Source organism: Centruroides sculpturatus, unplaced genomic scaffold (assembly GCF_000671375.1).
Source record: "Centruroides sculpturatus isolate CEXI.00-Female unplaced genomic scaffold, Cexi_2.0 scaffold1494, whole genome shotgun sequence".
Classification (NCBI taxonomy): domain Eukaryota; kingdom Metazoa; phylum Arthropoda; class Arachnida; order Scorpiones; family Buthidae; genus Centruroides; species Centruroides sculpturatus.
The window spans coordinates 45,620-64,692 of NW_019385632.1; the positions used below are offsets into that span (position 1 = coordinate 45,620).

Below are 19,073 nucleotides of genomic sequence, written 5' to 3' on the forward strand. Positions count from 1 at the left end.
ATTATCGTTCGTGGGGGCGTAATCTCGAAGCTGACTTTAGACGGCTCCATTCCTGTAAGACCGTCACACAGCACAACAGCCAACATCCCCAAGACACTATGCAGACCGGAGACAAGAAAGGAAGCCACAAAGATATAGGAACACTTTTGTATACAGGTAACAAATTAATTTAGTCGTCTTTATTAAAAAAAATACAAAAGTATAATCAACTTTACGAAAAAAATCGAAATTAATATATTTTTTTCATTAAACTATCACGATTCTTTTTTGTTTTTTGCTTAAATTTGCAGGTTGTTCGGCCTTTTAATATGTGCAACAACTTTACAAGATTTAAAATCCAATCTTCTAAGCTACAAGTTTTATTTCTAAATAATCGAATAAATAATTCTTTATGATTTATTTATTAAAAGCTAAAACTTTTTAGCATCGTTACAAGTCTGATCGCTGTTTAGGAACTCGTATAGAAGCTCCTAAATAGAAGCCGATACTTAAATAGTCTTTAGGGAATTCTTCAGTGGTCTTGTGGTTAGAATCGAGCGTAGTCTCTAGACAATCCTACGCTATATCTGTTAATGTAATTGTTTAACTCATTGTTATTTTAAGAAATTTTTATAACAAAATCATAGCTTAGATTGTTAACTGTAATTAACATTTTCGTTATCATTTCTTGTTTAATAATCGAGAATAATTAAGAGATTATTTTCGCTTAATTTATGTAAATATGTGTGCAATGTATGTACAATGAAAGATATCGGTATTTATTAAGTAAACAATTATTTTATTCGTGTTCTTTTCAGTAAGGAAAGTAATCCTTTCACAATGTAACTTTAAAGGAAGGTTGCCTGTAAATCGCGCTTCACCTTCTGACAAATCAAGCATACAGTCAAAGCTCCTTTGTCCCCTCTAAATGCAATTTTCTTTGTGATAAATATCACGAGAAATATTGCTCAATAAACGTTTTTTTAGTACATAATCTAAAGTACAAAATCGAGTATAAAGTGTTCTCTCTCTTTTCTAATTCTTCTTTATATTTTATATTTATTTTAAAAACTAATATTGTGATTTTAAAAATTCTTTAAAAAAAAAAAAGAAGAAAAAAAAAAATGAAATAAAAATTGTGTGAAATGATTTTGAGGTCGAACATCTGCAATGCAGTCATTCAAGATTTTGGGGAGTTTGCGCAATACTCTTGACGGGTCGATTCTAAACAATTTTAACAAATTTGCACCTTAAATAACTTTTATAATTGTGGCGTAGTAAACACTAGTATTGTGTTTTATTCCAAAGACACATGGCAAGTTTTCCATCAAATTCTTTTATTAGTTGAGTCGATACGGTACATTGTTTTGTACTCGTTTCGGACTTTGCCCCTCTTCAGTCAACTAAAATACAATATATATATATTTTTTAACTTATTACAGTAGAGAATTTACATAAAACAATGAGTACATAAACAATATATAGACGTACTGTACGTCTATATATTTCTTATGTACTCATTGTTTTATGAAGAGGGGCAAAGCCCGAAACGAGTACAAAACAATGCACCGTATGGATTCAACTAATAAAGGAAAACTTGCCATGTGTCTTTGGAATAAAACACAATACTAGTGTTTACTACGCCACAATTATAAAACTTGACACGGTTTCAAAAAACAAATCAACTTTTATAATGATAATCGAATGCCTTTCTCTTCAATAAATAAATTACTTTCTCTAATTTCATTTTTAATTATTGCAAGGAAATTTGATCCGAAAGTGAGAGAAGTAGAGGGTCGTAATCACTGACCAGAAATCACCTTAATTAAGCCACTTGTCAAGAAGGTGAGAGGTTTTGGGTCAGGGGTCGATACAAGAGATTAAGCAACTTGAAAAGAAAGTATTCATACATGTTCATCATCTTATATATTGGACTAATGGAGGTTCAAATGTGTTATAAAACTGATCTGCAAGATTTATGTATAAATAAAAAAAAAGCATAAAGCTGTAAATAATTAACTATAAAGAAATAATTATACAAAATTTCTGTATTTATTGATCATTAATCAAAGGTGAGATAATTATTTTAAATGTATTACTATCGAGGAGTTAAAACACAATAAAGATGTATAGTAAATAAACAAAATTAGCATTTTTACAAATTTCAAACACGATCTTTCTATATTAAATAATTAAAAAAAATTAATTGTACTGATATAAATAATGTCACTAATTTTATTATTAAAATACAGAATTTAATAAAAGTTAGAAAATAAAATTTGAAATTCTTAAAGAATTTTTTAAGTTATTNTTCTGTGAGCAGTTGTGTTCGTAAAATTAAAATAAGTTTTTTATTTAATAATTTATTATTAATTATTTCAATAAATTTATAAAATTAATAACAAATTTCACATTTCTAAACTTAAAATAACACTGTATATACCAGAGAAAATTAGTGGATTAATTAAAATTCGAAATATTTTCTACATTTCAAATAAATCTGAATTTCATTTAGAGAGTCAAAATTACATCCTCGATAATAACTTGGCCAGTAAATCACCTTTCACGACACCTGATAAGGTTCCTTTTGTATAAATGGTGACACTACTGACGATAGCTCATGTTGCGGAAAGACACGTCATAACTTACAGAAGTTTCTATTAATTCTGCAACACAATGCCAACCTATCAGTAATATATATGACACCACAAAATATGTTAGAATTTCCGCTACATGCTGATAAAACTTAACGGAAGTTGGGTCCTGCTATGGTTAATGACATCATGCTTTATATACATAACATATTCCTTCGACAGATACTGCTTAAGTTGATTTTCTTATTTAAAAAAAATTAAATTAAGGTACCTTAATTTTATCTTGTATATGAGAATAAAGGAAAAAAAATTCTCATTAGGCGTGTATTATTCGAATACAATAAAGCTAAATACTACTGATTGGAAGTAGACTTTTCATAGCATACTGAACAGTAGTTATGAAACGAGATACCATTTAGAAATCGGAGAATTTCGGGATAGATGAGTCGTTGTAGTGAGGGATATATCCCTTGGGATAAACCAACATTAAATGACAGCTCTCCATAAATAATGAAGTAGAACCGAAGGGATAGACAAGTAAAATCCGAGAGATTACAGTAAATTGATTGATTCTTCCATATTCCGATTTTAAGATACGTTTAATTTTAGTTGAATTTCTACTGTAAAACATATTTATTTCAAGTATATCTTAGCTAAACTTTCAGATTTATATTAGAGAATAGCGGTAAGAGGATAAGCAGGAACTCTTCTCTATAGAAGTGTTGGGATGACAGAATGAGTGATCCTTTATTAAAGGACCCTTCACCATCACTCCCAACACTTCAACGAACTCCTGCTGGTTTAATTAATAAGCGACAGTAGCTAAAGTTATAAATCAGTCATTATTCTTATTAAGTTGCACTTGCGATAAAACTTGCCATTTTTATTAAAAATAATATTTTTAAAATATCAAATGAATCAAATTTCGTTTAAATTATTTCCAACATAAAAATATGCAAAGTTTCCGCATTATTATTAAATGTACTTTTAAAAATTTTAATATAATTTTATTATTTAAACAGAGAAGTGATATTAAATTTTTCATATCTTTTGAGCTAAACTTTTGAAAAACTTATAATAAAAGTCTTAATATTTCATACATTTTAATACTTATTGTTTCATTAATAGGCCTATATTTATTTTCTAAAAAGAGTTTAATGTTTTATATAATTTCATAAAAATATATTAGAATAATCGGTTTATATTTAAGTCTATTTACAATAAAATTTATAATGGTAAAAATTATAATACAATTTGAATGTTTTTAGGTAAAGTATGATGATTAATGTCACATTTCTTCGTGAAATTAGTCTCATACAACTGGCTATTTGACATAATCTTTTACATAAAAATAAAGTGTATTTTATATAATATTATTACATATTTTCGTAATATTCATAAATCAAATAAAAATCTAACAATTCATCTTTATACTATTTATAACGATGTGTTTTTTTTTCAATAATGCGCATCCCTAATGAAATAATTGAATAAATTCGTTGTATAACTTCATTGAATAGTTTTTCTCAATTTATTTTTGTAAATATACAGCAATTATTTGTGGGGTAACTTAAAATAATTTTAAACCAACGTTATAAGAAGACTGTTCTATACTAACTTATAAGAATATGTCTAGAAAGATCGCTATGATTTGCCTCAAAGAAAAATAAAAAAATATTGTAACCATCGTGATCAGCCACAGATTTTAAACAGGGTCTAAGTCTCTTTGATTATATGAAATAGTTTAACGAAGCTTTTCCTAAATTGTAGTTCTCAGACCAGTTTTTAGATGGCCTGCAAACGTTCAAAAGATATCTACAGTAGTAATATTTGCGCTTATTTTCCTAAAAATATATTGATAGAATCGCAACGAGATTATAGAGAACATTGTTTGTTTTAGTGTGTATATGTTTTATATATATATATATAGAAGTCGCTTTCCTCATAGAGCGAGTTTAATCCTCGCCACTTATAAATGTATGAATCACTTAAGCGCTCAGCTAACGGAAAGCAGCTTGTAGACTGAAGCGATCCTTTGGTGCAGCGCTGATCTTTTATAGTCCTGTGCGTTATATTAATAGGCCGGCCTAATACCCTAATATAGTATACAAACATACAAATACATATATAGGAATCTTCAAAGTACTATTAGACTTTTTAAAGGGATTTTTAGATCTAAGTTGTTCCTGAACTAATGAGATTTAGACATTTTTTTTTCTTTTTGTAGAATCAAATAAAACTGGTGTCATATGAAATTAAAATAACATGTAAATTAATTTTTTTAATACTGTACTTGTTTCTTCTTGAATCTGTATGATATTTCAATTAAAATCAAAGTATAGTACTGTATATAATTTCATCTATCTTTAATTATTTAGCAAAATTAATTGATCTAATCTATAAAAATATAGCCTATATGTTAATTTTATGTTTTAGAACATAATCTGATATTTTTCTTTATAATTAAAATACTTTTATTATCAATAATGTTTAGTTATATTCGATTTTATATAGGCTATACAATCTAAACACAACAAAGTAGCAATATCATTATCAAATTACGCTTGTAATTTAAGAACTAAATTATAATTTATTAAATTATTAATCAAAATTTTTAAATTTTTTTTCTTATTTTTTACATTTTAAAAGATAATTATAGAAAGATAAATGATTTTGAAAATTATGCGTGACATTTTCATAAGACTCTTAGGTTACTCTTTCAAACGGTGATTATATAAGATTTATCTGAACTAATTTTTAATTTATGTTCATTATAATAATAATAATTAATTAAATTTATTTTTGGGGGTTAATAGGACTATAGTATCTGCATATTGTAATTAATAAATAATAGTATCGTTAACTACAACATCGTCTTGAATAAAAGAAATAAATGTAGTAATAGAGGATCACTCACGTATGATAGAGCGTATCAATTTCGACACTACAACAAAATCTTTCTCTACTCTTAAAAATAGAAAAATTGATAATATTTTTATGCTAGATGAATCTGAAAACTAAAATTTAGCAAATGAAGTTCTTATGTTTATTCAGTAATTAAATATTAACCAATGGTACTTTTCATAAAGCAGGCAACAAAACAATTAGGAAGCAATTTGTTGAATTTAAATAATCACCTTTCTGAAACACCATTAAGAAAATATTTATATTCTACACTATAGGAATTTGACTTTCAGTGTAAATATAACTAAATAAACATTTTAAAAATACATTTATACTGTATATATTCTAAGCATTACAGTTTATATTCATATTATTTAAAAAAAAAATAAACAAATAAAATTAAAAAAACAACCATATTCATAAAAAACAATTTTTTTAAAAATATTTTTTTAGATCTGTATCCTCACGATAGAGATGCATACGGGGTAACCAGGGAATTTTTGCTTCGAGTTGTTGATATTCTGATCGATTTTCTTCGAAAATCCAATGACAGATCCAATAAAGTCTTAGATTTTCATCATGTAAATCAGTTGAGGGAAGTCTTAGATCTGAGGATTCCCGAAGAACCCCAAAATTTGGATCAGCTTTTAGTCGATTGTAAAGACACACTCAAATATCAGGTGAAAACAGGTAAGATATTTAATGTCTAGTATAAGAATAGTTATAGTACATGAGATATATTTTAGCAATAGAGAAAACTTTGTGTGAAGATTATTTATTTTTAAAATTAATCTTATAATATAAATTATTTTGATACATGTTTTAACAGTATATTGGAGTAGACTGCTACAATTATTTCTTTATAATATTTTGTGTAAGACTATTATATAGTTAGGTGATGAATCTTAACTGAATGGTGTTTTCTGATATATAAAAAAAAAACACTTTCATTCAATTCTGTCAATGCAGTAATTACATTATACATAAATGTAGCTAACCATTTATAAAATTCTTCAATATATTAAATAAAAATACTATTAAAAAATGAAATTTAAGAACATAGTCTTAATTTCAAATATATTAATTAAAATATTTTTTTATTAATAAAAATGCAATATTCAATATCATACCTGAGACACAAATAAAAGCTGCAATATTATATTAAAGAAAATAAAAGCAATATTTAATATCATACCTGAGACACAAATAAAAGCTGCAATATTATATTAAAGAAAATAAAAGCAATATTTAATATCATACCTGAGACACAAATAAAAGCTGCAATATTATATTAAAGAAAATAAAAGCAATATTTAATATCATACCTGAGACACAAATAAAAGCTGCAATATTATATTAAAGAAAATAAAAGCAATATTTAATATCATACCTGAGACACAAATAAAAGCTGCAATATTATATTAAAGAAAATAAAAGCAATATTTAATATCATACCTGAGACACAAATAAAAGCTGCAATATTATATTAAAGAAAATAAAAGCAATATTTAATATCATACCTGAGACACAAATAAAAGCTGCAATATTATATTAAAGAAAATAAAAGCAATATTTAATATCATACCTGAGACACAAATAAAAGCTGCAATATTATATTAAAGAAAATAAAAGCAATATTTAATATCATACCTGAGACACAAATAAAAGCTGCAATATTATATTAAAGAAAATAAAAGCAATATTTAATATCATACCTGAGACACAAATAAAAGCTGCAATATTATATTAAAGAAAATAAAAGCAATATTTAATATCATACCTGAGACACAAATAAAAGCTGCAATATTATATTAAAGAAAATAAAAGCAATATTTAATATCATACCTGAGACACAAATAAAAGCTGCAATATTATATTAAAGAAAATAAAAGCAATATTTAATATCATACCTGAGACACAAATAAAAGCTGCAATATTATATTAAAGAAAATAAAAGCAATATTTAATATCATACCTGAGACACAAATAAAAGCTGCAATATTATATTAAAGAAAATAAAAGCAATATTTAATATCATACCTGAGACACAAATAAAAGCTGCAATATTATATTAAAGAAAATAAAAGCAATATTTAATATCATACCTGAGACACAAATAAAAGCTGCAATATTATATTAAAGAAAATAAAAGCAATATTTAATATCATACCTGAGACACAAATAAAAGCTGCAATATTATATTAAAGAAAATAAAAGCAATATTTAATATCATACCTGAGACACAAATAAAAGCTGCAATATTATATTAAAGAAAATAAAAGCAATATTTAATATCATACCTGAGACACAAATAAAAGCTGCAATATTATATTAAAGAAAATAAAAGCAATATTTAATATCATACCTGAGACACAAATAAAAGCTGCAATATTATATTAAAGAAAATAAAAGCAATATTTAATATCATACCTGAGACACAAATAAAAGCTGCAATATTATATTAAAGAAAATAAAAGCAATATTTAATATCATACCTGAGACACAAATAAAAGCTGCAATATTATATTAAAGAAAATAAAAGCAATATTTAATATCATACCTGAGACACAAATAAAAGCTGCAATATTATATTAAAGAAAATAAAAGCAATATTTAATATCATACCTGAGACACAAATAAAAGCTGCAATATTATATTAAAGAAAATAAAAGCAATATTTAATATNAATTCCATTCCGTTAATATTATTTAATTGAAATTTTTAAATTCAACACTGGATGAAATAGAATGCGGGACACGAGTTTCGCATTTGGTTTCACACAGTAGCCGTATGACCTATCTGGGTACGATTCATAAAAATAGACAAAGGCTACATATAGGAGGAGCAGAGGGGACAGATTTAATAACGGGTGGCCCCGTTGCTAGGTAACGGGGATGCTCTTGACGGCAACCAGAAGAACTGTTATTTATGGGCCAATTATGTCCAATTTCGCGGGTGCTGACGCCATCACTCTTACACTAAACCATCTCGTTTGTTTCCACTAATAACAATCCCTCTGAGAGTAGCGGGCCAAAAATCAAAACAGCTCAGATTTCAGTCCCCGGTGTAATTTGCCAAGGGGATTAAGCTTAGAGGGATATAATGGATTTGTTCGTTTCGTAGTTACTTCCACGTCTTAAAACGAGAACTTTTCTATCAGTCAACTTCACTATATCATACGCCTCTAAGAGCAGGCCTACTCTTTTAGTTTTTATGTAGTCTATATCGTAAATATTATCTTTATTATCTACAATTAGCTATTGTTACAGAGCCTTGTAAGTGATAAAAAAAAAATGTCTTCTAAAATTTAGCATTAAATATTTCCCACCCTCATTACTATATTAAATTTCATCTGATTTATTAAATGTTATCGAACTTTAATGTACATAGAAAATAAGGTGTTAAATTTTCTAAACACCCTATAAAGTATTTTATCTATTATAACAGTATTCCAGTTAAGAATCTGTTACTAATATAAACACTTCTATTTTTTTTAGATTTTTTTGAGAATATTATTCAATCTTACATAAAAGAAATAATTTTAAAATAGAGAATTTACATATTTTGCTATATTCTATCCCCGTATTCCTGTAAAGTTAGCCAGAGCGTGAAATAAACGTTCCGCTCGACGGAGCGAATTTGTCTCTCTAGGCATGCTCCGACTTTAACTTCTAGATAAGCTTAATTGTTGGAGATCGGGCGAAAGTATGACAAACGATTTCTGTAGAGGTTTGTGACATGCCCTGCTTCTTCTGGACACGAGTAGCCTAATTGTTATCTGTTTATCTCCCTATCTCCCGTGCCACGCGCTCAGTACGTCATCGTGCATAGTGATAGCCAGTTTGGAAATATGCATTTTGTAATTGCTATTACAATCTTGTAAACCAAGATTGAAAATAATGGGGATAACCCCAGCAGCAAACAAATCGTTAATAGCATCATTTAGTCAGCCGGTATTTGCGTTATGTTTGCATTTTCAACCGAAATTATTACATTACACCACAAAAAGTTAAAGAAATAAAAAATCGTAGGTAGTATTTTTGATCTAAACCTTTGTAATCATGTAATAATTTGTAATTTGTAACAATAGTTATAAATGTGAAGTGAATTTCTTTACAGTCGACCCCCTATAACACTGTTGATAATTCCGTTTTATATGAATTCCATGTTGTACGAGTCACTTAGATTTTACAAATATGTATGCCGGGCTGTGAACGACTCGCGTATTTGTAAAATCTAAGTGACTCGTACAACATGGAATTCATATAAAACGGAATTATCAACAGTGTTATAGGGGGGTCGACTTGTATATACATAAACCTATCTCAGGTTTTTCAATTGAATTTTTCTAGAAATAACATAGAAGTGGATTAAATTTGATAAATTTCAAAAAAAACACTAGAACTTTGTGTTAGTTTGACTACATTTTGTCAATTTCTGAAAAAGCTTAAACAAAACAAACCGGTATTCTTTCCGCCGATTACACTAATTACTTCCATTCAATGTTCAATAGACTGCAAAGAAAGAAAATGAGAATCACTGCAAGGAGAAAAGATCTAAAAGCTAGGCTACAAAAGGCGTGTCTAGCTGACAAGGACAGCTGTCACTAGCTCCATCTGTCGCCCGGAATCGACATCAATCAATTCCGACTGACGCTATCGAAATTGGAACAAGAGAAGCAATTCCTGACATTAACGTTGAAAAGTCATTATTCTAGAAAAGAAAGAAAAAAAAAAAGTATAGCACGAATGGTGCAGCATTAAACTGCCGCATTCATTACAGTTAGATTTCCTTTCATTGATCTATTTTTGGAATTGATCCCAGTATTTTTTTTTAAATTTTTTTCGTATTAAAACTAATAGGATGTCACTTACAGCTTAAAATATAGTTATAAATAATATGGAAAATATATAATTTATCACTTGTTTACGACTTGTGTGAATTTCTGTCAAGTACAGTAAAGGACTAATCTTAATTCGGAAGTGGAATTACATAAAACATGAAATATATCTTACTAGAAACAAGAATGGAAATATTATTTACTAACTTAGACTAACAACAGTTGAATACAAATACAGTAAAACCTGTGTAAACCGTACCGTATCGAATATTTTTCCGGTTTGAAAGGTTTTCGTTTTATTAAGGTTTCGTTTTGTATAGGTTTTACTGTAGGCCTACTGTACTTTTTATAAAGAGTGAAGAGATAAATTTTCTTCCGTAAAATAAACTTTCAATGTATTGATAATCATAAGATTGTATTTTATTTAGATACATTTGACGTAAATTTTTTACGTTAAATCATTTAATTTTTGTGAACATTTGAAGTTAATAAATGCTAGATGCGATGGATTGAAAGTGAATAAAGTTGTTTTTAATTTGGTGATTACGTTATTTGTTTAATTATCGTGTTTTTCGGCGGATAAGGTGCGTATTATACGCCGGCATATATGGTACAGTAGATCCCCCCTATAACACTGTAGATAATTCCGTGTTATATAAATTCCATGTTGTACGAGTCACTTAGATTTTACAAATACGTGAACCGTTCACAGCCCGGCACACGTATTTGTAAAAGCTAAGTGACTCGTACAACATGGAATTTATATAACACGGAATTATCTACAGTGTTATAGGGGGGATCTACTGTACCATATATGCCGGCGTATAATACGCACCTTATCCGCCGAAAAACACGATAATTAAACAAATAACGTAATCACCAAATTAAAAACAACTTTATTCACTTTCAATCCATCGCATCTAGCATTTATTAACTTCAAATGTTCACAAAAATTAAATGATTTAACGTAAAAAATTTACGTCAAATGTATCTAAATAAAATACAATCTTATGAAAGTTTATTTTACGGAAGAAAATTTATCTCTTCACTCTTTATAAAAAGTACAGTAGGCCTACAATAAAACCTATACAAAATGAAACCTTAATAAAACGAAAACCTTTCAAACCGGGAAAATATTCGATACGGTACGGTTTACACAGGTTTTACTGTATTTGTATTCAACTCTTGTTAGTCTAAGTTAGTAAATAATATTTCCATTCTTGTTTCTAGTAAGATATATTTCATGTTTTATGTAATTCCACTTCCGAATTANTTAATTCTATTATGCATATTTTTATAATTACTTTTAATACTTATAACTTTGTAAATTATTTCGGAAATAAGTAATCACGTTGCGCAATTATTACTTAACAATGTTTCTTTTAATTCTATAGATAACATTTAACATTGTTTATCTAAATAAATGATTTATTTTTTTTTTATTTAATGCTTTAAAGTTATATTAAACTATTGGTATTATTTATTGTAAATGTGTATATATATTTTTAGTTTCTAGATATCGTAGTTCAAATGTCCAGAAGTTATCTTTATTACTGCTGTAGATATCTATAAGCGCTTAATGTTTACATAGACTAGTTTCTATGCCTTATCTGTACTAAACGTTTGGAATAAGAGTCTCATTTTCCCTCGAGCCACTGTGGATTATTGCTCATCGAGACAATATATTGCCTAACGGTATATTTAGCTCATTTCGGGTCATAGGTTTATGTTGTTTGTTGTATGATCAGCCCGAAGCACTCTTCGGGATAATTATTTTTCAAATTACACTTTAGTTTCTCTCTTTTTTTTTTTTTGTACAAGTTTAACTTCCAAACGGTTGACGTCATAATCGAAAGAGAAGAGCGGTTTCCGAGACAACGGATGCAGCATTGGAAACTGACGGGGCGGAATAAGTAGCAAATAATTACAATGCTGTAGCCAAATGGCTGTTGCGTTTACGCCATCAGTTTGGCCGATAAAGAACATCACACGCTTCAAAAAGTAATGTAACTGCTACCGTTAATGTCGCAACTATTCTAGATTTTCCATAAATCATATTCATACGTTACATGTTATTTATACTTTTTAATCAACTCTTTAAACTTTCAAATTATTCTAAAGGGAGAAATAAATTGCATAAAATGACGTGGCATGTATTTTAAAATTAACTATAATAATTTGAACATGGTTAAATGAACAAAACGATATCGAAGAAATCGAAATTATATGGTACAGCGCCATTTCTTCCCTGTGGATAATCCATAAAAGTATACGAATCCCTAGATAGGTTTGAGCGATGATGCAGAGGAGCTCGCCTATAATCACAGCCAGCCATATGTTACGGGTGAAGGAACATTGATTTTAGCTTGTCCTTCTGATAGGAACAGATAACGTTGGAATTTCTGGAACTCCAGAATTGATCCTTACACCGTTAGCTTAGCCTTAAACCATTCGAATATATTTACTTCACAGAGCATTTAAATCTTCTGTCTGTTATTATTACCGCATAGATGAGAATTAAGTATACAGCAGTTAAATTATACATGGAAGAAATGAAACGACCGTAGGAAATATTTTCCGACTCTTATATGACATATTTTTAAATTGGAATTCCTGCATACGAGTCATTGATTTAGTGTCAGGAAGCAAGGAAATTTAATTTGTAAACCTAATTTGTGGCGAGGTGAAGAGTAATTGTAGCTCACTCCTCCTACAATATCTCGGAACGTAAAGCTAGCCGGACAATGGATTTTGGCAGGCAGATGAGTAATTGGAAGCGATTGCAGTTGTGTCACTTGATTGGTTCGCGATTCGACGATTGGCCTAAACTGACTCATCTTTCTAAATAGAAAGTTAAAAAAAAAAGAAAGAAAGAAAAAGTTTATATATAAATTTAAGTTTTGATTCTGAGAAAGAAAAGTTTTATTCCTAACTTTTCCTGCTTCTCCCATGTGTCAATCCAACGCGTAGAACGACAATCTAAATCAATTAAAACTGTGGAAACGCACTGTCGATCACGTAATGTTGCTGTGCCGTCTGTCAATTTTCTGACTCACTCCCGACATTCTGTTGAATCCATTTGGCTAATTTCAAGCTGATACATACGAAACTTTCCATAATAAACCAAATGAAGATATTACTAAACATAATTGCAATCACAGCAGTGACTTCTGACAGTATACATTTTAAATCAGTTGATTTAGAAAACAAATGAGGAAATTTAATAGTTTTTTTCCCTCCTGTAATTATTGATGAAATAAAAAAAATTCTTTCTTTTTTTTTCTTTGTAAGACAAAGCTAATTATTATAAAATTTTTACCTCTGACACTTATCAGACAGCCCGATCAATCGGAAATTTGCCAGATGACACAAATGGAACTTCAATGTCAAACTGGCTTTAAGCTTGAGTACCAACAGGTGACCGAACCATTCCCTCCAAATCTGTAGACAGAGAACTTCAATTAAACTTTTATTTTATTGTTCTTTTGCTTTCCCTTTTATGTATTTTTGTATTTTTAATACGTAGGAATAACAAACGATGTATATATTCCGTTCTATCGATTTAATTTGTCACTAGCATCCTTCTTCTCCCTCTTGTTCTTTTAATAATGCGATATCAAAATCACTGGAACGTATCCAAATTGCGGCAGCTGAGCAAGAGTGGATTGGATCTGTTGTCGTTGGATTTAGGGTAGTCACGTGCAAGGAGTCAGGTGACTCAGCCCATGTGGCACGTGTTAAAACAATCGAAGCATGTGTTACATAATATCGCTGGAATGTGCAGTATTCTAATAAAGGTTTGTATGATATTCTAGAAAATTTGTTTTAATGTCAACTAATTATCTTGTGTAATTCGCACTAAAAATAACTTTTCAGAAAGTAATTCATATTTTGGGATATTTCGCACGTTTTGTAACACGCGAAACATCTAAAAAATATGAATTATTGTTTTCCTCGAGCAAGAAAAAGGTGACACATAAGCATAAGAGTACAATAACAAAACGTTTCCGCGGTTAATATCTGAGTTATGCTAGATATTTCGGTAAAGAGAGAGAGAGAGAGAAAGAAAAAAAAGAATAGGGACTGCAAGCTAGTGATAACGTTCCCTTGCTGTTAGAAAAGTCTGCAGGGAGAATGAAAAGAATAATTCGAGTCGATACGGGGATTTACATGGTTTTGTTAAGCTCTTTCTTTTTCTTCAGACAGTTTTCATTTGTAAAAATCAATTTATAAAACAAGAAAAAAAATTATTATAAATATAACAGGAAAAGAAAACAATTACAAGAATTTTTTTACGTATAACTCACAAAACTTTTTAGATAACCGCATCTGTTTTCGCTCTCCAATTTGCTGCTTCTTTGATATTTTAAAACTTATGATTTCTTTCTAGCTCACCCTCATTATTTTAATCAACTATCATGCGGATTAGATATTATTTCTATGGCTGGAGAATGGCTTACAGCAACAGCAAATACAAACATGTAAGTAACTAAAATATGTTATATATTAAGTATAAGCAATCTATATTTTCCTGCACTTTGTTGGCTTTGAAAAACCAATCTGTAGTACTAAAGTATGATTTTATATTGTCAAATAGAAAAGAATTATTCATTAGCATATAATATATTTAAATTTTATGGAGTTAGTTTTAATTTATTTAAGAAATTTATCCTATTTATAATTATATTACGGATCTTATAAATTTATATTTTTATCAGAAAATATATAGGCCTATAAATCTTTATGTTAAAAAAAATATTTATCTAAATCTAAAATTATTTTTCTTTCAAATTCTTTCTAATAATATATAGATTATAATTCGAAAAACTAAATAAAATTGATACAATTTATTAAAGGATATGCTTTGTAAGTGCCCTAATTGATAGCAATCCAGAGAGACAAATATCCTATTTGATCTCTCCTATCGAAACTTTGATTTAAAATTGTTTATAAGTCATAAATATTTATAATTAATTAATTAATATATACAGTCGACCCCCATAACACTGGTGATTTTTCCGTTTTATATGAATTTCATGTTGTACGAGTCACTTAGATTTTACAAATAAGTGTGCTGGGCTGTGAACGGCTCACGTATTTGTAAAATCTAAGTAGCTCGTACAACATGGAATTCATATAAAACGGAAAAATCACCAGTGTTATAGGGGGGTCGACCTACAATTGCTATTAAAAATAACTATTATAAACGTATAATAGAGAGAGCCAGCAGTTGGTTTTACTTGAAAAATGCAATAAAATATCGTCCCGATGTCATTAAATTTTAGGTTCACGTACGAAATTGCTCCTGTATTCATTCTGATGGAACAAGTGACTTTAAAAAAAATGAGAGACCTTATAGGCTGGAAAGAAGGTGATAGCATTCTTGCACCAGGTTAGTAAGACATTTAACTAATAAGGAAGAACATTATAAGGAACGTATATATTATTTTAAAATATTTTTAATACCATAATATATATTAATATATGCTTCCTATTAATATTAAGGCGGTGCTATATCTAATCTTTATGCGGTACTCTGTGCTCGACATAAATTATTCCCTAATTATAAAGAAAAAGGATTAAAAAATCTTCCGCAATTAGTCATGTATACTTCCGAGCACGTAAGTTATAATTATTAATTATTTTGATGTAAACGTAAACTTTTAATTGAACGTCGCTCGTTGTGTTTTCACATTCCCCCCTCCCCTCATTGTTACTATTAAAAACTTTAGTCATAAGTCTGATATATATATATATATTTTTTTAATTTAAAAAGAAATTCGAATTAATTAATTTTCTTTTTTATTTTTTCTACACATTAAACTGGACAAAGCACGTTTGACCAATACAATGATGGATAGATCGTGTCATATTAGCTTCGTTTAACGCTTCTTCGCTTGGTGGACAAACGTTTCCGTTAATTGGTAAAAACACCAACGAACGATGCCCAACTGCCCATTAAAATAATATAATAAGCATTTAATTAAGATTTTCTATAGAATTTTTTTAAAATATGCCCAGTGCTTTAGATTTAACGAAAAATTTGAATTTCTACTTTGAATTGTCTCTTGTTCTCGTTTTAATTGTTAGGAATAAGAATAAGATTGCTTTAGACAACGTATCAACGATGATAGATATACAGGTTTTTATTAATTTTAGAAGAATTTTACATTTACTGAGACAAATCGATATGATATAAAGCATCTTGACATTTATAGTAACTTTTCTAACTTCTAAATCTTTCTAACAATATATTTTCGCTTGACTGATATTACTCAACTTCACATTTTTGCAGTAAAGTTTGAAATTTAAGTAGATCCAAACTGAATTTGAGTCAGTAAAAGCATTTCGATTTTTCAGAGTCATTATTCCATGAAAGGTTCAGGAATGGTCATGGGCTTGGGAACGGATAATGTTATAGAAGTACCTTGCGACGATAGGTAAATTCGACGAATTAACTTTCAAATATTAAATTAATTTAACATTTAAAGTAATTTTGTATATTTAAATTCATTAGAGGTAGAATGATACCATCGGAACTGGAGAGACTGGTTCGAGAATCGAAAGCCAAGGGTCATTATCCATTCTTCGTCAATTGTACCAGTGGAACAACAGTTTTAGGGGCCTTTGATCCCATCCATCCTTTAGCTGATATATGTGAAAAATATGGAATGTGGCTTCATGTTGATGTAATTATAATCTCTACTTATTTTTTTTTTTAAACTTCTTTCAAATTCTTAACTTTTCATATGCTTTATTTTATGGTAGTTTCGCTCCCTTGAAGCGTGAAATCATTTTATCTACAGAATGATCGGTTTAATAACTAATAAACCAACCAAAGTTTTTTTTTTAATATATTTTTTAAGGCTGCTTGGGGAGGTGGCTGTTTGCTTTCCAAAAAATATAGACGTAGACTGGATGGAATAGAAAGGTAATATAAATTTTAACAGTCTAACTTAGTTTTTCTTTTTTAAGATTTAAAAAACTATAAATTGATTTATTTCAGAGCTCGGTCTGTAACTTGGAATCCGCATAAATTGATGGGATCGCTTTTGCAATGTTCTACTGTTCATTTTAAAGACGACGTAAGTATAATAAAAAAAAAATCATTAAAAATTTATTTATTCTAGGCCTATTTAATAATATGTACAGTATATTTTGACTGAGGAGCAAATTAGAGCATAAAGATATTTTTTATAAAGAAAACTTTATAATATTTTAATATTTATAGGGTCTACTTATAAGCTGTAATCAGATGTGTGCAGATTATCTCTTCCAACAAGATAAACATTACGATGTGACATATGATACAGGAGACAAAGTCATTCAATGCGGAAGACATAACGATATATTTAAATTGTGGTTAATGTGGCGATCGAAGGTAGATTAAAATTTATTTTTAAAAAAAATGAATAAGAGTAATCTCCGGATTTAACAGTAAAAAAATTTATTTATAACAGGGAGAAAAAGGATACGAACGACACATTGACTATTTGTTTGCCATGACTGAGTAAGTTGAGTTCATAAAATACAAGTCGACCCCCCTATAACACTGTTGATTATTCTGTTTTATATGAATTCCATGTTGTACGAGTCATTTAGATTTTACAAATACGTGTGCCAGGCTGTGAACGGCTCACATATTTGTAAAATCTAAGTGACTCGTACAACATGGAATTCATATAAAACGGAAAAATTAACAGTGTTATAGGGGGGTCGACTTGTACACATCTAAACAAATGAAACACAATTTCAATAACGTTTATTTTCCATAGTTACATGGTGAAAAAACTTAAAGAAAAAAAAGACAAATTCTACCTCATTTGGGAAGAAGTTAGTTAAATTTTTATTCATATTTTTGTGTGTTTTTAATTAATAATCTTCTGAAAAAATAAAACTTTACTTTGTTTTACAGCCTGAATGCACTAATGTTTGCTTCTGGTACATCCCTCCCAGTTTAAGAAAGGTGCCGCATAGCAAAGAACGTGAACAGAAGTTGGGAAAAGTAAGCCCTACAGTCAATTTCTGTAACTTTGATTAGATATAACAGCTAAACAGGATTTTGTATTATATTCATAGATAACTGCTGTTCTGAAAGGAAAGATGATGGATGCAGGCACTCTTATGGTAGGTTACCAGCCACTCGGAGATAAACCGAATTTCTTTCGGAATATTATCTCCAATCCAGGAGTCACAGAAGATGACATCGACTTCCTATTGAACGAAATGGATCGTCTTGGTCAAGATCTGTAACAGCCTGTAGCCAATAGAAACTATCGTTTCAAAGAAAATAATAATGATAATAATAATTATATAAAGCAGTGTCGTGTTTTAAAAATATCGTGACAATTTAGGGCAGCAATAAAAATTATATTATACGTGATGGGAATTTAAAAAAAAAAAACTAAATAAATATTTTTGTTTCTTCGGAGAAGACTGTTGAACGGTCCTCCTAAATCCAACGTCTTCCAAAACGTAGTTATGCCTCTTGTTTAAACAAGATCAAAGGCATTTTAGATGAGTGTCCAAATGTGTGCCTGTATAGATGTGAGATTGTTAGCCAAATTTTCTTTTACCTTCTCCATTAAATCCAACCCGTGATGTGTGTAGAGTATGTGTTATTTATTGGAAAGCAGGACACGAGAGAGAGGAAGTTGTCTTTAGGTAAATTTACTTCCACTCCTTATAAATGATAATGGTCCTGCAAGTCCAATAGTTTATAGTTAATTATGAGGCTTTCAAATTAAGAGGACGAG

General features: G+C 28.9%; 1 protein-coding gene across 1 annotated transcript; it reads left to right on the top strand.

The window, feature by feature from the left end:
* Window positions 1–18,803, top strand: LOC111640753 (glutamate decarboxylase-like). Its single transcript, XM_023386804.1, has 14 exons — window positions 1–156; window positions 5,931–6,167; window positions 14,708–14,798; window positions 15,603–15,709; window positions 15,823–15,938; window positions 16,678–16,757; window positions 16,835–17,006; window positions 17,184–17,248; window positions 17,324–17,402; window positions 17,549–17,698; window positions 17,778–17,827; window positions 18,093–18,150; window positions 18,233–18,322; window positions 18,397–18,803. Exons 1-14 carry the CDS (start codon window positions 99–101, stop codon window positions 18,568–18,570), a joined length of 1,527 nt encoding a protein of 508 aa, XP_023242572.1. The 5' UTR covers window positions 1–98; the 3' UTR covers window positions 18,571–18,803.
* Window positions 18,804–19,073: the final 270 nt, after the last annotated feature.